The 24,328-nt window shown below is 28.0% G+C and overlaps 1 protein-coding gene across 5 annotated transcripts in view; it reads left to right on the plus strand.

Moving 5' to 3' along the window:
* Positions 1–24,328, plus strand: part of Nna1 (Nna1 carboxypeptidase) — a 221,621-nt gene that overhangs the window by 36,105 nt on the left and 161,188 nt on the right. For 2 of the 5 annotated variants that reach the window (XM_065510250.1, XM_065510251.1), the window contains exon 1: positions 14,244–14,788. The exons of 1 other annotated variant lie outside the window; for it this stretch is intronic. In XM_065510250.1, coding sequence (XP_065366322.1) covers positions 14,770–14,788 — 19 coding nt within the window. In that variant the 5' untranslated portion in view covers positions 14,244–14,769. Of the gene's footprint in view, positions 1–14,242; positions 14,789–24,328 lie in introns of those variants that run through there. 2 more of the 5 variants (XM_065510248.1, XM_065510252.1) reach the window with 2 other exon arrangements.

Below are 24,328 nucleotides of genomic sequence, written 5' to 3' on the forward strand. Positions count from 1 at the left end.
TTTGAGTGATGATTTTTTTCCGCAAAAAATAATGCGTAATGAGAACACGAAATTCACTTTTTTCCATTTTCCCCTCAAGTCGCGCAATAGTCAGCTATCAATGGCTGTTAAACATACACTAAATGACGCAGCTTGTTCCAGTTTTGACAGGAGTCAACCGACAGATGGCTATTAACAGGAGCAGTGTTCAGTTAAGAGGCGGAAATTTAAAAGGTGGCGGACTTATTGTAGAAAATATTAGCTAAATCCAAAATTTCGACATAAAATGGGTTAAATTTGGAAGAACGAGTAAAGGACCAATTTTTTATAGCCTCCACCACCAAAAATTCAAAATTTAGAAATGAAAAACAAACTTTTTCATCCAACGATTCATCCAATTTCTCTAAAAACAAATCGATGTAAAAATATCTTTAGATTTCCTTAATTTGTTTAAATTGTTTTACAATAATTGCTTCAGATGATGTAGCAGGCTACCTTTCGCAGGCTAGACAAGGAAACCTTTTAATAAAGAATGACACACTCATTTAAAAATATTGATCCTAAGAGTATTTTCTGACAATTAAACTTCAAATGAAAAATAATGCAACATTTTTGTAACAAAGTATTAGGCCGGGTAACTTATCAAAATTTTAAACATAGTTAAGGCTTAATCAATATTTAAATATTAAAAAATACAATTTTTTGGTATTTTCAATCTAATTTTTGGGAATTGCGGGATTCCCTTTGACCTTTTGAGAAGTTTTTTTTTTACACTTTGTTATTTAGAATGACAAATTTAAAAAACATTGAAAATTTCATTGAGTTTTGTTAATAAATAAAGATTTTATTTTTGAAATAGCGCCGCCTCTGGAGTATTTGTAGAATTCATTTTAATAACTTAAACTTGTCTAGGCCCCCGTCAAATTTTATCCCAATCGGACAAGCCGTTTACAAATGCCAGATTTATTTCCCAAAAATTTGATTCTGCCCCACTGTGATGTGTAGAGGATTATGTTGGTGATTTGCACATTTAAAGTAAAAATAAAATTTCTTTTTCATTTCGCTACAATTTGTAATTTTCCCATTTTTTCAGGCCTACTGCAGTTTTAAGCCAACTCTTGTGTTTGCTCACAAAGAACTGTTTTGTTTTTGTGTGTTCTCTGCTATATTGTTTAACAGTTTTTTCTTTTGAAAAAATATATAAAAAAAACAAATATAAACAACAATACAAAGAGCGAATAAGAAAGAGAAAAATAAAAACAATAAAACTAAAATAAATGTGAATAAAACAAAAAAAAACGACCATAATAACAAATAATAAATAAAATTTGTTTGTTTTTTCAGCCGTTTTTTTGCACCACACAAATTGTGCGAATATACAAGGTCAATGTTTTTTTTTTGTTTTTACTCTTCGTACATTTTGTATTGTTCATGTAGTGAAAACATTGCGCTCATATTTACACACACATGTTTGTTGTTAATATATTGTTGTTGTTGTTGTTTTTGTAGTTGTTTTCATTTGAACCCATAAAGGAGGGCAAAAATAATATCAAAAATAACAACAACAATATGAAAACAAATAAAACATATAAACCACATATGGTTTGATACTTTTATTAGTCTACTTTTTTTACATGCAATCAAAATTCATTATAAAGAAATATATATACATACCTACATACATTCAGGCATATTATTTACATTTTTATACATAAATTTGAGTGGGAGTTTGTGTATTAATATAAATTTGTAAATACGTATAACTTATGTTACATTTTACAATAGGTTGGCCCCATTTGTACGGAGGAAAAATAATTGGGTCGATGTTCCTAACTAAAATTAAAGTTTAGTTTATTTGAGGAAACCATTTCTCAATATGTTTGTCTTGGCTTCAGTATTTCATGAGCTGAATCAAAGGATAAAAAGGTCAATATTTCTATGATTTTCTTCATATCATGTGAAAGGTCTTTGAATTTTTGGCTCTATGGTATATACTATATACCATAGAGGGCTATATAGAGATGCCAAACGGGGAATCCCGTTCCCGAAAATCCCTGGGTTTTCGGGATTTCTTAAACCCCGAAGCCCGGGATTTTTTAATTTTAAATCCCGGGATTTTCGGGATTTTCCAAATCCCGTTTTTCATTAATAAATAGGGGAAATTGTGATTTTTGTGTGCCTTTTTATGCATTTTACATTCTACTTGCCCGAATATCGCAAGGTGATGTTCAGCAAAGATGTTAAGCGCAACTCTTGCTACAACATAGTTAATAAAGGAAAGCGGTATTTTTGGTTTTCCTAGAGTGGGGCTCTGGAAAATCAATTCTTCACATTTTTTTTTGTAAGTTATCAAACAAAACTAAATTCAAATCCTCTTCAAACGAAATTGATTTTATCTCAGATGAGGAGCTCGAACAAAATGAAAATATTTCGATTGCTCAAAGGCTAAAAGATATTATTAATAAATGTAAAAAGCCAAATAACAATAACGAAACCAAGTTATAATGTAGATTTGCAACTTGCAAAAGAAATAGATCACTTTATTTCTGAAGGAACAAGAGGAAAATACTTGCAGATTTGTTATAAGTATTTGAAAACGGTTTTGCCAATATGAAAAATGTTTTTCGGCAGCAGCATATGTCGGAAACAAAATTTGTTCCAGAGTGGCAGACGAAACCATAGATGCAATAGTATGCTTTTTAGTATCTAATAAAAATGAATTGCTAAATAAAAAATTTACTTTCAGAAAATACTTTAAAAGAACTTTAACATGATACTAATATTTCATATGTTTTCTTTGCGAGTAATATGAAAAAACTCCTAAAAGCCTTGAAAATATAACCTTTTCATCCTTTTATCCTGCTTTCTAATAAATAATACGATTCGAATAATGATCGTGCGAATAATCGCACAATTATTAGAATAATTTAAAAAGGAAAATTTTTGAATACGAATAATTTTGTGTAGAATAATCAAATAAAACAAATAAAAATAATTTATTTAATTTTTTTAAAATTTTCAAAATTTCTAAATTTAAATTCATAATATATGGGCAATTCCATTATGTCGAAGGTACACATTTAAAGTGAAAAACAAGATAATTGCAAAAAACCGAGGCATTCGCAAGGGACAAATACAGAAGTAATTTTCGCGGCCAACAAATTCAAACTCCAATTTCAGCGAAACCTGAAGCAATATTTCAATGTGATAATTTTAGAATGTTGATGTCTCTTAAAAATGGTTTTGATTTAATGCAAAAATGAGTTATACTTGTTTATACCTGATAATTTTTAATCTTGACAACTATTTGACGTTTACATAGGCATTTGACGTTTACAATGCTGTAGTAATAGCGCCTTACTTTGCATTCGAATATCTCGAAATGGTTTATGAATAAATGTAAAATGTCTTTATGTTATTTAAATTTAACTGTCTCCCTATGAATTATTCGAACAAATCAACATTTTTTATTCGAATTATTCGATCAAAAGAAAAATCAAATAATTTACTAAATGCTCAACCCAGGACAAATATTTTCAGAAACTATATCTTAGCATGATTTAAACTTCTATTCGGATACAAAAAATATTCGAATAATCGAGGAAAAAAAATATTTTTTATTCGAATGAATAACGAATGTGCGATTAGAATAATTAAACATTTTAATTAATCAATGTACTAATTAATCGATTAATCAACATTAGTGATTAACCAAAACCACGATTAATCAATTAATTTTACGATTTTGACTATTTTTGTACAGAAAAATTTAAAGTAAACAAGTAAGAGAGCTATATTCGGCTGTGACGAATCTTATATACCCTTCACCAAATTATACTTTAAAATAATTTTTTTAAATATTTTTAGGTAAAAAAAAATTAATTTTTTTTTTGTTTTTCAAAATTTTTTTTTTTGAAATTGTTTTTTATTTTTTTTTAAAAAAAGTTTTTTAAAAATTTTTTTAAAAATTTTTTTAAAATTTTTTTTTTTTAGAAAAAAAATGTATGACAAAAAATTTTTTAATGAAAAAAAAATTCGGGTTAAAAAATATTTTTCCAGATTTTGATCGTTGCATCGTTGCAATGGACTTTGAAATATCTATTATTAGATATCCATATTGTCTATATTAATGACTTATTAATCCAGATATAGATCAAAAATAGGTCAAAAATCGAGGTTGTCCCGGTTTTTTGCTCATATCTCCGTTATTTATGGACCGATTTTGCTGATTTTAAATAGCAAAGCATGTCTGACAGAATTATTGAAGATTTGGATCCTGAAGATATCTGGGGTCTTCAGAAAATTGATTTCAACAGACGGACAGACAGACAGACGGACATGGCTTAATCGACTCCGCTATCTATAATGATACAATATATATATACTTTATAGGGTCGGAAATGAAAAATGTAGAAATTACAAACTTATATATACCCTTCTCACGAAGGTGGAGGGTATAAAAACTGTACAAAGTAATTTATTAAAAAAGTTACACAAATTTCAAATAATTTGTTATTAAAATTTTCTTCAAAATTATTCGATTAATTCTAAATGTTAATAATAATCAAAATGATTGATTATTCAAGTAATTTATTAATCAAAAATTTTATTAACTAGGATGTTAGATTAATCGATTAATCGCACTTCCCTAATTTTTGAATATAGAATACATCATTTGTTTTTGTATGTCACTGTGTATTTATTTTATGGGCGTAAGTTTTTTTTATTTGTATAGTTCATTGTGTATGACTTTTATAGCATTTAACGTAAAAGGCCGACAGTCTTATAAGGATTTAACAGTATTAAACAAATTTTGTAAGATATAGGAAAGAGGATAATGAAAAAATCGCAGAGTTTATATAATTGACTAAGAGCAGGGTGCTGTTAGTTAAGGATCTGCAAATGTCGAGATAATTTTTTAATTAATTTTGAATAAGTAAACACGGTACACATGTCATGTTTGCCAAAAAATTAAAACATGAAAAAGACCTAAGATATGATTAAGGAACATAAAATAAAAAAACTGAGTAATGAATACTTACTAACTTTTTAACTACTGGTTGAATGAAAATTATAGAGAACGACATTCAAATTTAACCATTTTTAATCTTAGTTTTAGCATACGTTAAAGCAGAGATCGAAAATAACTTGTCCATATACCAAAAACCCAAATTGTGATTTATATTTCTGTGATACAAATAAATCACTGAAAATAACAGTTATAAAATGATTTTTATTTAAATGGTTTGGTATAAGCTTTTTCGTTTTTGTTGTATTTTAATGGTTTGGTGTGAGATAAACAATTCATTTGTTCTTGTTCTTAATAACTGTTACTTTCTCTTTTATTTACATACAATAACATATTATTAGTAATTTTTAACAAATTATGGAATTAATATGATAAGTATGAAGTAATGAAGTCTGAGTAACAGAAATGAAATTTTTTTTAAATTTTTATTAATCTTTTGATAAACTTTATATATTTAAGCGTTGATTTGCATCAAATGCATTTTTGCGATTTATTTTTCATGTTCGCAAATAAAAGTCACAAGCTGATCTTTACGAAAAAAATAAATTATAAATCACTCATCCAGATTATTTGTGTTTGTTTCTTTTCTGTTTCTCTCAACCCCAAACCTAAAATGTTCTCGAACTCTCTCAGTGATATATAACAAAAAATTATTTTTAAATGGCTGCGAATGAGAATTTACCATTGAAATGAAAGTGAACGAGTTATTTTCGGTCTCTGCTTTAAAGCCTAGTGAAAATAATACATATTTGACAAATTCGTATTTTTACATATTTTATATTTATACCCTTTAAATATAAGTATGTCATTCCTTTTGTAATTTCTAATGCGGACGTCCAAAGATATTTCAAAGCGTATATAAGGCCAAAGTAAGTCGGACCTAATTGGTCAAATTCGGGAAAAATATTTTTTTCACCGAATTTTTGTTCACCAAAAAAAAATTTTTTTATAAAATTTTTTTAACAAATAAATTTAAAAAACATTTCCGCTAATAAATTAAAAAAACAAATAAGAGATCTATATTCGGCTGTGCCGAATCTTATATACCCTTCACCAAATTATACTTTAAAATAAATTTGTTTAAATATTTTTAGGTAAACTAAATTTAATTTTTTTAAATCGTTTTTCAATTTTTTTTTTCGAAATTGTTTTTTAATTTTTTTTTTTTTTTTTTTTTTTTTTTTAAAAATTTATGACAAAAAAAATTTTTTGATGAAAAAAAATTCGGGTTAGGTCCAACTTACTATAACCTTATCTACATCGTTGCAATGGACTTTGAAATATCTATCATTAAATATACATATTGTCTATATAAATGACTTAGTAATCCAGATATAGATCAAAAATCGAGGATGTCCCGGTTTTTTGCTCATATCTCCGTTTTTTATGGACCGATTTTGCTGATTTTAAATAGCAAACTTCTCGAAAGCATGTCTGACAGAATTATTGAAGAATTGGATCTCGAAGATATCTGGGGTCTTCAGAAAATTGATTTCAACAGACAGACAGACAGACATGGCTTAATCGACTCCGCTATCTATAAGGATCCAGAATATATATACTTTATAGGGTCGGATATGAAAAATGTAGAAATTACAAACGTAATGCAATTTTATATATACCCTTCTCACGAAGGTGAAGGGTATAAAAATTTATTTTGTTATTTATTGGCCATTCTTAGCTATGACCTCTTCAAAACTTTCAAAACAACTTGTGGCCGAATATTACGGTTTTATGTCTGGACGCGGTGGCATGTCACAGTGTCCATTGACATAATGTCCATAATTTAAGTATTTATATTTTAATTTAACTTCTATCGATTTTACCGTTGTAAATTTAAAGTAGTAATAAGACGATAGCTGCGATTTTTAGTTATCTGTTATCTGAATTTTGTGGAGTTCAGACGTCACAAATTTAAAGTTTAAAAAAGTAGAAGTATTAAAATGGGTAATGTAAAATATAAATATGAATTTAGGAATAAATTTGACAAAAAAAAGAAAGTTCAATAAAAAATTTAAGGACTTTCACTTCAAAAAAATACTTTTTAATAATTTATTTACAAGAAAGGCTTTATTTAGCGAAGCCGCCTGCCGCGTTCTATGGAGGAGAAAGTCCCTAAGAGCGGCCGTAGGCCGCCACGCAGAAATACTTTATTTACAAAGACAAGTTTTATGCACTCCATGGACATAATGTCACTTTATGGGGTGTCATAATGTCCATGGACATTATGTCAATGGGCACTGTGACATGCCACCCTGGACGCTTGCTTCAAACGATGGTCTGGTCAGATTTGCTCCCACCAAATACAGAGCATGGGATATATGGCTTTGGTATCGATTCGGCTAGTTGGCCGGGCTTTACGTATGATCTCTTACGCTTCGGGTTATCATAAAGAATTCATGTTTCAACGCAAGTAATGATTCGGTGCACCGCGGTGGTAAAATGATTTTATTTTATAGCGTTCGTGCATCATTTCGGCCATCGGCAAAATCGTCATTCAAAGTCTATCAGCTTCAATTCATATGGTACCCAATTTCCCTGCTTTTGGATGAATTCTGCTGCTTGGAAGACTTGAAATTGCTGCTTGAATAGCTCCCAATGATTTTGCAAGCTATTGTTAAGTTCTACAACCATTTTCATGGAGTAATGGCCTGGTCGATCTTAATCTTACTTGTCAAAATATTCACTTCTGAACCGCACAAACTATCTCTCTCTCGCACGTTGAAACCGATGGAACATATTCACCATAAGCTTTGGTGAGCAATTGGTGAGCTTCAGCTGCACTTGTCTTCAAATTAAAAAAAGTAAAGTAAAACTTCCCGCATATAACGCTTTGACGGTACAAAGTTCGACATGCAACTACGATTCGTTCTTACATTTGTTTGCAATCGGACCAGCATGTTATTAAACATTTTATTTCGGAATTATAATCAGCGATCCCAAATATCTTTGTTATAAAATTGTTACTTGCACCCTGTGTTGTGCTAATTAAAATCAAAATTCATAGAATCTGCCTCACAGAGAGGTTCCACTGACCCAATGTACTATTTTGTTGTACAATATGTATTTTGTTTCAATATTTTTTTTTTATTATAAATTTAATATTGTTTGCCTTGCAATTACCACAAGTTCAGGGCTGTTTCTGTGAGTTTGTATGTGTGTGCGTGTGTTCTTGCCACATATTTTTATAAATGTTTGTAACATTTTGTACATTTTTTGGCCGCAAATTACTCTTTATATATATTTTTTATTGGTTTTAAGTGTCAAGTGATTTATGTGTGAACACTGGGGATTTTCTTTCTCATTTATATTTTGACTTTATGATCATGTTTTTTTGTATATATGTATATTTTTATATTAATATGGAGTGTTAAATTGTTTTTATTAATTGAATGTGTAATAAACTTGAGTGTTATTAAGATGGTAGAGGAATTTTAACAGAGAGTTATAATGTTAAGGGAAACGGAAATTTTTCTTAAATCTTAATAAAATAGATATTAAAAGAAATCAAGATATGAAGAGTTTTGCTAATAAGAATTAAATATAATGATTTTTTAAATCTAAACTTTTAGATTAAAAATTTAAAGTTTGGCTTACAGAATATTCTTATCCCAAAATGGTTATTAAAACATATAGAAAGCTATACTGGCTTAAAGTTAAACAACTGGATATTGAACATTTTTAAAAATGTTGATGAAAAAATGGATGATGGTAGTAAAAATGCACCCTAAATTCAGCATTTGTAAACCATTTTTTAAGAAAAGAGCTAACATAGTCTTCAATTTGTTAAGTGTGACAAAAAATTAATAAAAATACATTGAATTTTATTTAGATTTGAAAAATTTACAAACTTGAAAATATATATTTTTTAAGCTGAGGTAAACAACTTTGGTACACTACAAACTACACTGTGTGCACATATAATACTTATGATTATAATATAATGAAAGCTTAACTCCTCTTCTATTTATATACCAAAATTTAATTCAAACAGACCAGTAGTTTAGAAGTTATATATTAATGAAATTCTATATATTTCATAATTTCCCCATTGTGTTGGGTGGCGTATTAGTAACATTTTATTCAAAATATTAAGTATACTCTGAAAAAGTACTACAAATTCTATATAAATCTTTTTAAAAAATAAATATTAATTAAAAATATATAAAAAATAATTGCAAAAGATTTCTCTAGAGCAAACATTTTTTTCGCTAATGTCATTTGCTTTAAGTAGCTAGCAAATTTATGACTTACTTGATAATGAAATTTCCATAATGTAAATAATAAATAAAGGAAATTTATAATAATTACGGTAATAAAAATGAAATTTCACACACAAAGCGAAAGAATATTTACGAAAAAATACAAAAGCTTTAAATAATACTTGTTTAAAAAAAAAAATGAAAATTTATTTAATATACACGAATAGCAAATTAAAAAAAAAAAGAAATTTATAGTAAAAGGAAATAAAACAGCCCACACAATGACTGACACGAGCCAACGGTCAAACTGAACAATGACCACCAAAAGAAAATAAAACACATGAAGCAAGAGGGAACCAGAAACAAACAGCTGATGAAAAAAAATCAAGAGAGAGAGAATAATTTAATAAAGCGCAAAAGCAAAAATAAAAATAAAATAAAAGAGAGAATAAATTGTGTATGAAAAACAGAGAATAATAGAGAATAATTTAGCTTTTAAAAAGATTTGCTAAAAAAAATGTTTGGTACTTTTCTTTGGTACAATTTATAATAGTCATAACTCAACAAATGTAATTTTTCAGGAGACGCATTTTTAATTTTCAAACCGATATATTTTTTTTAAATTTTTTTAAGGAAAATAACGATAAGGTCAAATGTGGTCAGATAATATCTGGTTAAAACGTTAATATGATCACACAAATGGCAAGTAACAACCTAAAATTATACGTTATTTCAAGTAATAGGTTATGAAAATAGCACAAATACTTCTTTGGCGATCCTGCGTGGAATTTTAGAAGCTAGTTCAAAAGACTTTGTCAGTTATTAAAACAACTTATTTACTATGCAATGGAGCTATTAACTCGAAATTTGTTTTTATACCCTTCACCTTCGTGAGAAGGGTATATATAAGTTTGTCATTCCGTTTGTAATTTCTACATTTTTCATTTCCGACCCTATAAAGTACATATATATATTCTGGATCCTTATAGATAGCGGAGTCGATTAAGCCATGTCCGTCTGTCTGTCTGTCTGTCTGTTGAAATAAATTTTCTGAAGACCCCAGATATCTTCGGGGTCCAAACCTTCAATAATTCTGTCAGACATGCTTTCGAGAAGTTTGCTATTTAAAATCAGCAAAATCGGTCCATAAATAACGGAGATATGAGCAAAAAACCGGGACAACCTCGATTTTTGACTTATTTTTTATTTATATCTGGATTACTAAGTCATTAATATAGACAATATGGATATCTATTGATAGATATTTCAAAGTCCATTGCAACGATGTAGATAAGGCTATAGTAAGTTGGACCTACAATGCGTCAAAATAGGGAAAAATATTTTTTAACCGGAATTTTTTTTTCAACAAAAAATTTTTTTTCTCAAACATTTTTTTTTTCAAAAAAAAAAATTTGGAAAAAACGTTTTTAAAAAAAATAAAAAAAAATTTAAAAAAATAAAAATTTTGAAAAACAATTAAAAAAAAATTAAATTTTGTTTACCTAAAAATATTTAAAAAAATGTATTTTAAAGTATAATTTGGTGAAGGGTATATAAGATTCGGCACAGCCGAATATAGCTCTCTTACTTGTTTTTTTTTAATTATGATGTTGTTGCATCAAAAGAGCGATATGTAAGACGTTTTTATGGAAATAAACAAAAATAAAAAAAAATACTTGTTAAATGGAATTTTTTAAAGAACATAAGGGCAATGTTTCTTCAGCATTTGCAAAAATCAGCATATTTGGTCCATGAATAGTTGAGCTATGAACGAAGGAAACCAAAATAATTTTTTATACCCATCACCTTCGTGAGAAGGGCATATAAGTTTGTCATTCCGTTTGTAATGTATATCTAATGATAGATATTTCAAAGACCTTTGCAACGACGTATTAAGACCATAGTAAGTTGGGCCTACAATGGGTCAAAATCGGGAAAAATATTTTTTAAACCGATTTTTTTTTTCACCAAAAAAAAAATTAATAAAACCAAATTTTTTTTTTAAAATTTAAAAAAAATTAAAATAACAATTCGAAAAAAAAAAATTTTTTCCAAAAAATTAAAAAAACAATTTTGGAAAAAAATATATTTTTTTTACCTAAAAATATTTACAATTTGTATTTTGAAGTATAATTTGGTGAAGGGTATATAGGATTCGTCACAGTCGAAAATAGCTCTCTTACTTGTTTTTACACAAATTTTATTTTTAATTTCAACAAAGATTTTTTAATAACTATTTGTTTATGTTCCTAATAAATATGTTTTTAATATTTAAAAAAATGTCAGCTAAATTATTTATTGCATAAAAAGCTTTTTTTTAACAAAAATGTTTAATTTCACAAAAAAAGTTTTTACAAGTTTTTTTTCACAAAAATAACTTTTTTTACAAAAAATATTTTAGCATAACAAAGCTTTTTTCACAAAATAATATAATTTTTGTTTATAAAAAAGTATTTTTTTTCCAATAAGGTTTCATATCAAAAACAAACATTTTTCACAACCAATTTTTTCATATAAAATTAGTTTACAAAAAATATTTTTTTTATAATTTTTTTTTTATATTTTTTTGTATAACATAAGCTAATTTTTTCATAAAAAGCTTAATTGCTTATAAAGCTCTTTTTTTACTCTTCACCTTCGTGAGAAGGGTATATATATGTCATTCCGTTTGTAATTTCTACATTTTTCATTTCCGACCCTATAAAGTATATATATTCTGGATCCTTATAGATAGCGGATCTCTCTGTTGAAATCAATTTTCTGAAGACCCCAGATACCTTTGGGATCCAAATCTTCAATAATTCTGTCAGACGTGCTTTCGAGAAGTTTACTATTTAAAATCAGAAAAATCGGTGCACAAATGGCTGAGATATGAGGAAAAAACCAGAACAACCTCGATTTTTGACCTATATCTGGATTACTAAGTCATTAATATAGACAATATTGATATCTAATGATAGATATTTCAAAGACATTTGCAATGACGTAAGTTGGACCTACAATGGGTCAAAATCGGAAAAAGTTGTTTTTAACCCAATTTTTTTTCACCAAAAGTTTTTTTCGCTAAATATTTTAAAAAAATTGTAAAAACTAAAAAAAAAAAATTAAAATTTAAAAAAAAACAAATTAAAAAAACAATTAGAAAAAAAATTTTTTCCAAACAATTAAAAAAACAACTGGAAAAAAAATAAATTTTGTTTACCTAAAAATATTTAAAATTTGTATTTTGAAGTATAATTTGGTGAAGAGTATATAAGATTCGTCACAGCCGAATATAGCTCTCTTACTTGTTTAAAATATATTTGAAGCCATCAAAACTGTAAACTTTAAAAAAAAATCTTTTTATTAAAATGTTTATGAAAAATCATTGTTTTTTTTTAAAAAAGTATTTTTTAAGAAACTTCATTATCTAAAATGCTCTTTTTTATAAAAAATCCTCTTTATAAAAATGTATTTTTAAGTTTATTTAAGTTGAAAAATAATAAAATTGTGGAAAAAGCTTTTATGAAAATGGACTTTTATTAAAAAAAGAAAACTACTCAAAAGAGATTCATTTCATATTGGTACTTATTTAAACATATGGATTCTGAGCCAAAAAAACTGCTCATCTTTCGAGCCCAAGAACGAATCAAGTCAACTCTGTTCTGAAGTGAAGCGTATCCGAGAGACAGCGTACTGCATCGATCGAAACAAATTGTATTCGAACGTGGCACGGTATGGACTATAAAGCGGGTGAGACAAAACTTCCCAACCAATTCTATCTAAATAGATTTTAACAGGTATTGTATAATGTGGCAGAGCGTTGTCATGATGGAGTATTTCGGTTTCATGTTTAGCCGCATATTCTGGGCGTTTTTGGCCAATACAAGCTTCAAACGAATCAGTTGTGTTCTGTACAGGTTCCCTGTGATGGTCTGGTCAGATTTCAGAAGATCATAATAGATAGGACCCTTTTGCTCCCCCCAAATACAGAGAATTACCTTAGCGCCATTGATAGTTGCCTTTGGTGTCGATTTGGCAAGTGAGATTTCTTACGCTTCGGGTTATCGTAATGGATTAATATTGTGGTTTCATGTCTGACTGCATATTTTGGGCATTTTTCGGCCAATGATCACTTCAAACGAATCAGTTAGATATTTCATTTTTATATTTTTCATCACAGATTATTATTTTAAATTTTTTTTTGGTTGACATATGTACATATTAGGGAAATTATAAATGAGAACATACTATCTAATAATTGTACCCAGTTAATTCTGCCATGATATTTTCTTGTAAAAGAGATTTTATTTAATATAAAATCATTCTATTTCACAAAATAATTTATAAAAAGATCTTTTCAGTTTTCTTTTCTAAATATTCAAAAATTTTCCTAAATAAAAAAATATTTTTTTGGCATAAAACTTCACATTTTATACTAAGGGAAACTTTACCTTTCATAATTATTGAAATGGTACAATTTTCTTAAAACAATATGAAATAAGTACTAAATTCATATGCCTGAACTGGTAGTGAAAAAAGCTTTAAAGCTCTTGCTCTCTTTCATTCCCTAAAGGTAAAAACAAAAGATTTGTTGTTAAACTAAAAACATAAACTAGAAAATATTGCATGCACATCAAGGTATAAAACAAATTATCACAACAACTACAACAATATAATGTAATAAAAGCTCTTTTTTTTAAACTGACAACTGTAGACCACCTTATAGTTTATCAAAAATAATAATAAAAAAACAACAAAACAACTTCATTATTAAACCACTATTTATCATTATTGTCATTAAAGCAACAACACAGAGCAATATGTTAAATTTGTTAATGAACATGTTTAATCAAGAATATTTACTCGCAAAAATAAAACACGAAAGAAAATCATCAACAAAACAATAAACAACAAACACATCTCTCACACACCCGAACATACACCCAATACACTTTTAATTTTGGTGCAGTAGCAGCATTAGCAATTGTTGTTCGTTTTATTATTCTAGTATAGAAAGTTAAAGCATAAAAATGAAAACAACAACACACAGTTTTCGCGCTGAATTCAGTTATCAACAAAACGAGCAACAGTCAAGTCGTCGTCTTTAACTAGAACCGCACGAAGAGTAGAAAATCACAAATAAATAGAAAATAAACTCGTCTAAAAAATGATAAGAAGAAGCTTTAACATTTAACGGGATAAAAACACAGTTAAATTAAACGAAAGTAAAACGTGTGTGAATTCAAGGAAGAAATTTTAATTTAAATAAAAATTTTATATAAAAAACGGTCGGTTTAAACAAATAATAAAAAATTTTAAATTTTTAAACAAATTAAAAAAAATATAAAGAAAATTTAAAAGCAAAAGCAAGCAAAGAATATTTTGTGTTTAAAATAAAAAATTTCAGTGAAAGTGTTTGGCAAAAAAAAAAATAATAAAGATTTATAATTCTATTAAATTCAAAGAAAATAATCCATATTTAAGATAAGCAAATTAAGAATTTAAAATAAATACAAATAATTCTTAGAAATTATTTACGTTTCATTTTTTGGAAATAAACTTGGTCGATTGTTTTAAATGAAAGACGATCAAAAAGGTAAACAACATAATTTTTGGAAATAAAATTGTTTTTACAAAAACTATTATAAATTTAAAAGGAATTTTTGCTTTAGAAAAAACAAAGTATAAATAAATATTAAATAGAATTTACTTGGAAATAGGTGCAATTCAACTTTGTTACTGTCTTTCAAACAGCAGGACTTTTAAAGAAAATTTCGGAAGTAAATTTGAAAATATTAAAAATAAGTGAAAACAATTGTAACAAGAATTTAAAGTTTAAAAAATAAATAAACAAATATTCGAAATTAAATTACAAAATATTAAAAAAAAGAATTGTAGATGAGAGTGGGGAATTTTGGTTGAGGTATTTAAATTTCTGTTTTTGGATTTGTGCATTTTTGATAATATGAACGTGTTTAAAAAAAAATTATTCAATGTGCTGATAAATAGTGGAAAATCTGTTTAAAACAATATTAGGGATTTGTTGTGGTGGAATATATAAAAAGCGTAAATTTACTTAAGTGGTTTAATTACGTACAAAAATACGCTAAATCTAGACTTCACAAGTTAAAGATTTTTTCAAGTAGCAACATTTCTACAAGGGATAACAGTAAACTATGAGCTTTAAATAATTTTTTAAAGTCGGTTCGAGTTTAATTTTTGTGAGACCTCGAAAATTTCTCTATTTTTTGTATCTATATATATAAAAGAGTAACGTTACTGACTGACTGAATGACTGACTGATTCATCATCCCACAGCCCAAACGACTGAAGCTAGAATCATGAAATTTTAACTGTGGGTTCCTCCCTCCCCAAAACGATCCACTAAGAAGGGATTTTTGGAAATTCGAACGTTTAGGGGGTAAAAAAGGGTAAAACGGGTAAATCCGGTAATCTTATATCTTCAAAACTAATAAAAATACAAAAAAACATGAAATTGCATGTTACTCCATTTAAAAAATAAGCTGACAGGTGTTTCATACTTTTTCGAAATTCGAACCTTTTAGGGGAAAAAACGGGTAAAAACTTACTTTTTTGGCACCCTATGTATCTTTTAAACCAATAAACATAGAAACAAAATTTAAATCGTATTCTTTACTTATCAAAAAATAAAAAATATAAGTTTGGTACTTTTTGGAAATTCGAACCCATAAGGGATAAAAATTGTGTTTATTTTTGGTACTTTTTCATAAAATATGTTTTTCTATAATTTGACATAGAATATTTCGAATATTTTACTATGAGCTCCCACCACGATACAGAAAATTATTTTAATAATATTTTACCACCGCAATGGGGATAAAAAAGGTACCAAAAAGGGGATAAAATCGGGAAAATACATTTTATTGCAAATTATTAAGCCGATTTTGATAATTTGTTTAACATTGGTTCCTGCATTCATACAAAAATTAACTAACAGGTTGTTATTTGGAACTCGAGTGCTATGGTGTATTTCAGGCCAAATCCGGGTGAACAGTTTGGTACTTTTTTTAAAACATATTTATTCTTGGACACATTAACACAGATTTTAATCGATTGAGACATGTCTGTAGCATAAACAACTTTTGTAAAATGTAATATTTTTAAATTTCAAACTTGAGGGGTGTTCAAGGAGGAAAAGGCAAATTGGTACTTTTCTCCTAATGGTACCTTTTTAATATTTTAAATTATTTCACTTATCGACATTAAAGTTAGCTGATATGTATCTGAGTAAAGTTAGTGTTAGAAATAAGGGATTATATTTAGGTACCAAAATATGAGAACTGAACTATAGGTACTTTTTCTAATGGTACTTTTTGAATTTTATATTACAATGGACTTAGAAACATGAAATTAAGCATATATGGTCCTAAGTGAGTGAGAATTCTAGGGGGAGACTTTTTGGTACTTTTTCTTTATTTTTTTTTTTTTTTGTTCGAATGGTACTTTTTGTAATTTCTTCACCAATGAACCTAGAAACATGAAATAAAGCTTATATTATATCCAAGTGAGTGGGAACTACAATATGGTCCTAAGTGAGTGAAAATTCAAGGGGATACTTCATGATACTTTTTCATTAATCTAATGGTACTTTTTTGAAATTTCTATAACAATGGACTTAGAAACATGAAATTAAGCATATATGGTCCTAAGTGAGTTAGGATTCTAGGGGTAGACTTTTTGGTACTATTTCTTTATTCGAATGGTACTTTTAGTAATTTCTTCACCATGAAATAAAGATTATATGGACCCGAGTGAGCGGGAGACTTAATAGTACTATTTCTTTCTTCTAATTGGGGTGGCGAAGCGCACCGGGTCAGCTAGTGATTGAATATTTAAAAATAAGGGATTTTTTAAATTTTTAGTTTTCCCATCTTTCTGGCAACATTTGGATTCCGGGCCAAAAGAATTGCCAATCTTTTGAGGCCAAGAACGAATCCAGCCAATATCGAATATAGAGAGCGTTCTGCATCGATTTAAACAACTAGTAGTCGAACGGGGCACGGCGTTCGGTACAGCTTCCCTATGACGGTCTATGATCAGATTTCAGCAGCTCAAAATAGATAAAACCCTTTTGCTCCCATAAAAGACAAAGAATTACCTTAGCGCCATGGATATTTGGTTTTGGTGTCGTTTTGGCTGGTTGGCCGGGACAATTGTAATGGATGCAATTTTCCGTCGCAAGTAAAGATTAGGTGCGAAAATGATTTTCTTTTATAGAGTGCAAGCAGCATTTCAGACATACAAAATCGTCGTTCAAGGTCACTCTGCTTGAATTCGTAGTGTACCCAATTTCAATGGTTTTGGATGAATTCTGTTGCACGCAAACGTTTTTAAATTGCTCCTTGAGTAGCTCCCAAGCTCTTGAGTTGAGTTTGGCAACAATCTTCATGGAGTAATGCCTCCAATTCTTGGTCTTCAAACTTTTTTGTCTGGCGATCTTTGTCTTCCGTGTCAAAATCACCACTTCTGAATCGCACAAACCATCTCTCGCACATTGAAACACATTCACCATAAGCTTTGGTAAGCAATCGGTGTACTTCAGCGACACTTTTTTCAAATGAAAGAAATAAAGCAAAACTTCCTGCATATATGTATATGACGCTTTGTTGGTACAAAATTCGACGTTTTCGAAGGAAAAAAACAACTTTGATGTTTACACTAAATGAAATTATTAAAAACTAAAACCGTGTTAAAAAGATACGTATTGTAAATACTGCATTTTTAAGTAATATACCCAATATTTTTATATCCTCCTTAAACAAGAACTAAAACAAGTATAACACACAATAAAACAATAGGAACTTAAGTTATGAAAATGCCTTGAGAGCTATTTTTGGATGATATTTTATATAAATATAAAGTCACTTCTTCAATTGAGGTTATTATTGCCATAAATTACAAAATTTTGACTTAAATTTTCAAATAAAAATCGTTGTCTATTGGATCTGAAAACATTTTTATACATAGAAAATATAATATTTTTTTAACACTTAGAACGGTTAAGTTTGAATTAGAACTAAAATTTGATATTTAGATGGCGCTATTATTGAAATAGTGCTTATTTTATATTAAAAAAAGCCATATATTTTTCAATTTTGAATTTTAAACAAAGGAAGTAAAAATCTGTAACACAACAGCGAAAAATAAGTAAGACAAAATTTGTTTTTGATAAAGTCAAAATATGCTATTAAACAGTAAAATATGCTCTAAAAACTCAAAAATATGACATAAATATGCTCTTAAAACAAATGTATGCAAAAATATGCATTTAAGTGTAAAATATGCACTAACAAATCGATGCCAAAATTCTTAAATAGTTCTGAAACGTGTAAATATCTTATCCATGTGCCCATTAGACACACTAGAAAAAACATGCATTTGCATATTTTGGTTTCCCTGGTAATAAATGTGTGATTTATATACATTAGAGCGACTCACTTCGTATGGACAGGAAAAAATCGAATTTGACAGCGCTACTCAAATTAAACCTTGGTCCAAGTTTAGCCTTAATATAGAGATATTCCATAATTTATACGATTTATGAATGATTTTTTTATGAAAATATTTATCATTTTGAATTGAAATATTTAGTTTAGTTTAAGAAATAGTATGTTGTAAACACGATAGGGCCCAAACGAAATAAGCTAGCTGGCCGAACTTTTCCACAAATGCTCTCTGTTGATAAGGTTTGTTTTGTATTGAATCCATGATTTCACCTAGCCCCCATAGAAATGTCACTCCGGAATACTGTTTGAATAAATAAATATGTTGGTTATGCGGCAGTCGTGTTAAAAGTTTGCACAAATTAGTTCTAAGTACTCTGAAATTATACTATGGCCAAAATCAGGCAACATTTGTCCCTAGTCTCCATACAAGGTCCCCCTCAGAAAATGACTTGAACATTGATAATGTTGTCTATTAAATATGAATAATGCTAAATAATGATATATTGTTTGTACATCACAAAACTATGATTTCATAAAAAAAATCTTGTCTGTGGCTTTGCAATATAAACACAATAGTGTTTATGACTTAAAAATGCGGGATTTACAATAGAAAGCGTATCTATTGAACGCGGTTTTGGTTTTTAATAACTTATATGGGCAATTCCATATCAGAGTACGTGACATTTGTACGCCTATAGAGTGGATTTTTATAATAGATTCTTCAAAAATAAGAGTATCTGAAAAATAATTTGGTCTTTATGTTCCATTCAGAGGGTACTATATTTTAAAATAATAAAAAGTTCTTTCGAAATATTGTTGTCCAAAATATCGAGCGAAATAAGGCTATACCGTACGTGACCTAAAACGGAAGTCATTTAAAGGTACATATAGAAATATGCGAAAATATTCGAATCGTGGGTGGCGTTATGTTTTCTTTTAATTTCTTACACATAACGAAATATTTTTCCTTTACAATCCGTCATATTTAAATAAAAACAATATTTGGATGATTTATTTTATAATAAATAAAATTTAATATGGTACGTGACATACCGTACGTCACAGATTTTTCTCTTATAATAAAACAATAAGTATTCTATAAATATATGTATACAAAAACTAAAAAAATTAATAGAAAATATACATTCGATTTCAATAAACAATTTGACAAGAACAAAAAAAAACACTCAGAGTAAAATTCATTTCATACTACAAGCTAATTGGGACCCTAGCAATTTTAGCCTAAACCATACCTAAACATTAAAAAATTAAATATAATCAGTTTAAACTATTTTGTCTTTAAAATGTTGTAATATGATCTAAATACTTTCATATAGTAACATTTTATTATTTTCTTCTATTCAAATCATCTTAAAAAAAAATTTCAAGGGTTTTTGTTTTGGTTTTTGCCCATCGCACACACAGTTCAAAAGTGACACAACTCAAAATTTTAATTTTTCAGAAATCGAAAATAAATATATACCAATTGAAATATAATGAAAGACATTAATGTTTTTTTTTTAGCCGCAGTTAACAACAACAGAATACACTGATATCTTTTGTATAGATAAACAAGTGTATTGTGCATAGTTTAAGCGTAAAATTCATTTTTTTATTTTGAACATAGTTGGGGGTAGTGCACTAATTTTTAACTATCACTAATAGTTAGTGGTAGTGTAAAATAATTCACTCATTTTTTTAATGTTTAGTGATGAGTTGAAAAATATAAGCCTCACTCAATGTGTAGTGTAGTTAAAATTTTTTAACTAATAATATTTTGAAAATAGTTAAAATATTTTTTTTTTGTAGCCTAATGAAATAATTTATTCTACACTAAAATTTTTAGTTAAAAAAATATTCCTGCACTATTTTTTTCAACAAAGAAATGTTTTACTCTATTCATAGTTTAAGTTAATATATTTAAAGAAAAAACGAAAAAGCGGTATATAAATACACAAAATACAATAAAAAGAGAAATAAGCAATTACACAGAAAATAATTAGCGAATATTGGCTTTAAGTAAAACAAGCTTTTCGAAATTCGAATCACTTAATTTATTTCTCCGAGGAGAATCCACCATTCGACTAAAATAAAATAAACGCTCTACTGGAGCAGAAGAAGCCAAAGGCGTGTTAAATTTAAAAAAAAACATTTGCCTTATTATTGGATATTTGTTGAGACTGCAAATATCAGTGTCCGAGCTTAAAAGGAACGCACGTATTTCTTTAGTACTTTCAGCAGATTCATTCAGATCACTCAGACTTTCTCTAGAAATATGCTTAATATTTTAAGATGTCCCATCGAAGTCCAAAAAATACTTACGATGATGGTGATACAACTTTTTTTTCTTTTCATAAGTAATGACATTTCTCTTTCTTTTGCATATGTAGGGTCCATTATACTGTCATCGCTATCAAAGTATGTATTTTCCATTTTTAATATATCTTTTAACAAATTAAATCTTGTAATGTCCTATAATTTCTTCAAGTCATTATTTTTATTTAGATTTTTAAGTCAAAATTATTTTTCATTATATATGTATGTAGATATATTTAATATTCTAGTTTAAACTGGAATAACTTCATGATCACTAATTTTGAATATATTATTGAAAATTATTGAAGCTTATTTTTAGTTATTGTTAAATTTTTTAACTATTTGAGTTTAGTGCTTATTTCTACACTACCACTCAATTGATTTATAGATAAAAAAATATCACTATCACTAAAAAATATTAGTGATAAAAATATAAGCTTGTTGATTGTACTCAACATTTAGTGCACTACCCCCAACTCTGCTTTTGAACTGGGTGTGCGATATGTCATTTATTCTCACTTACTTATTGAACATTATGGTGTAAACAATATTTTTTTTTTGCTTTGAAAATGTAAAATTTTGTGCCAACAAAGCGTCATATTCGGTAAGTTTTGCTTTACTTATTTGATCTTAAGATTACTGTCTGTTGACTTATATGAACTGCTTGAAAATAGTTTTTTTCCAATATATTTTAAGCTTTTCAACAAAATTTTAGGTTTTTCATAATGGGACTAATAAAATCATGTAGTATTTTCCGAATTTATTTAGAAAATAGTATAAATATTTATTGGACATTAGTCTAATATTTAAAAATGTTAACTCTTCTATAATATTCGATTAAGACAAATCAAAAAATTCCTTTTAAATCAAATTAAGTTTTTAATTTAAAGCATAAATCCCTTACTTCAATAAAGACTGATTTCTGGTTTATATTACAACACTATATTTCTTTGTTCATTTAAATCCACACCCTCAATTAGGGATAATCTACAAAAGAAGAAAAAAAAAAAACCAACAATAATAAAGTGAGGAAAAAGGATTCTTTCTGTGTCAGTTTTCATTTAGATGCTACAACTAACAAATATATACTAACATTTTATACCAGCATTAAAAACAAATAAATGAAACACATACACAAAATACACATTCAGATATATAGTACATACATACTTTCATAATACTTTATTTATATTGACAAATAAAGTCCTTTGTCTGTTTTCATAATAAAAATAAAAGTCAAACTTTATCATTAAAAACGGTAAAAATGTTGCTAAATGTGGCATCAAATGTTTCATTTCATTCTTCTGTTTTTTTTTTGTAGTTGTTTTAGTTGTTGTTTTTATTTCATTTATTTTGAAATAAAAACCCACTGGAAGACAAAAAACGAAAAATGAGTGTCAGTCATTTCACTTGAAAGACACTAAAATAAATTCAGTACAACATTTTGCTCTGTGCAGTGTACAGTGGGGCAGACTCTGTCATTTCTAACTGGCTGATCAGTTTGGTATGCAATTTCACAGAGGTGTAGTGTGGAGTATCAAAGTAGAGCACCTCAGAGTTTGTCTAGCTGTGCAATTACAGTCCGGAAATTCCCAAGCGTTTAAAATTGTCGCATGTCTGAGGTACCCTACTTTGGGACCCCAAGGTGCGGTTCCTGGAGGTCTGTTTTAAAAAAATTAACTCTGTGAAATTTATTTCTAAAATTTTTCTATTCTGTCCCACTGTGCAGAGTCGTAGTATAGTGGTGTTACAGTGTACTTGTTGTAATACGAATACTAACACATACTTACTTACTCATGTTTACACACACTTCCCCATACAATAATTTAGTATTGTTTTTGTTTTTGTCTTCATTTTCATTTTTTTTTAATGCTCAAGCATAAATACTCTCTTTTACTCCCACCAATAACGGGTTTTATAACTTAAACTCTCAAAAACACACCAGAGTTTTTCACAAAAACTCATGACTGTGTGTGTGTGAATGTGTGAGAGCATAAGAAACGCATTTTGTATTTGGATTTTATTGTTCCTGTTTCATACGAATTGAATGTGCTGCTAAATTTAAGGACATACTTACCACTAATGACAACTGAAGTGAAGTGTAGTAAAGTAAAGAAGCGAACTGAACACAGTGCTTGTGAGAAGTAATGCAAGGAGTGTGTCAATATTGTCTACATCTATATTTTTAAATTCTGCTACTGAGTGTGCGGGAATGGATGCATTTTTTGTTTATTATATTGTTGGTATTTGGTGGGGATGTGAATATTTGGATAGGGATTTACATGGAGGTTGGTGTTAATAATTGGGTTAACGCAGTTTGTTAAGGAATTTTTTCGAATTTTACTTCAAATTTGAAGATTTTATTTGGGTTTTTTTTTAAGAATACTATAGAAATTTATTATCTTAATAAAATATATTTTAATATCTTAAAATAAAATTTTATATTGAAGTTGAAATGCTAAACAATATTTACTTTAACTTTACCATTTTTAACAAAATTATTTTATAAAGTAAATAAGCAAGTAAAGTTAGTTTTGCATACCAGAGGTGGTCGACTTTGACACCCTGTATCTAACCTTGAATTCTAATAGGGTGGTCACAAATCGGCTGTGCCGAATCTTATATACCCTTCACCAAATTATACTTAAAAATAGTTTTTTATTTTTTTTAAAAAAAGTTTTTTCCAATTTTTATACCCTTCACCTTCGTGAGAAGGGTATACAGTGAATGTCACTTAAAATCGTACACCATCGTAGTCAAATTTTATTCATTAGTTTTAGAAAGTTGATATTTTGGAAATATTTTAAAATGCTATTTTTATATTGTGTGTGCTATTACCTATCAGAAAATTGGGTATAATTTTAATTGCCCTTATCCACAAATAAAAAAATTGGGTAAGACTGTCAGTGGCCAGAATATCAACGCTTCATTTAAAATCGTAAAGGCACTAAAAAATAGCAAATGATACCCTACAAAGTATTAGGATAATTTAATATTAACATTTTTTTTAATTTTTAAAGTTTTAATTATAATTTAATATAAATGTACGAATTTAAGTGAAATATGAAATTTGTGATGTTCTTTAATTTTCATAAATATTTTTTTAAGGAATTGAGGTTTTGTTAACTTTTAATTTTTTATATAATCACCTGGATCCTTATAGATAGCGGAGTCGATTAAGCCATGTCCGTCTGTCTGTCTGTCCGTCTGTCTGTTGAAAGCAATTTTCTGAAGACCCCTGATATCTTCTGGATCCAAATCTTCAATAATTCTGTCAGACATGCTTTCGAGAATTTTCGAGAAAATCGGTCCACAAATGGCAGAGATATGAG

Source organism: Calliphora vicina, chromosome 4 (genome assembly GCF_958450345.1).
Source record: "Calliphora vicina chromosome 4, idCalVici1.1, whole genome shotgun sequence".
Taxonomy (NCBI): domain Eukaryota; kingdom Metazoa; phylum Arthropoda; class Insecta; order Diptera; family Calliphoridae; genus Calliphora; species Calliphora vicina.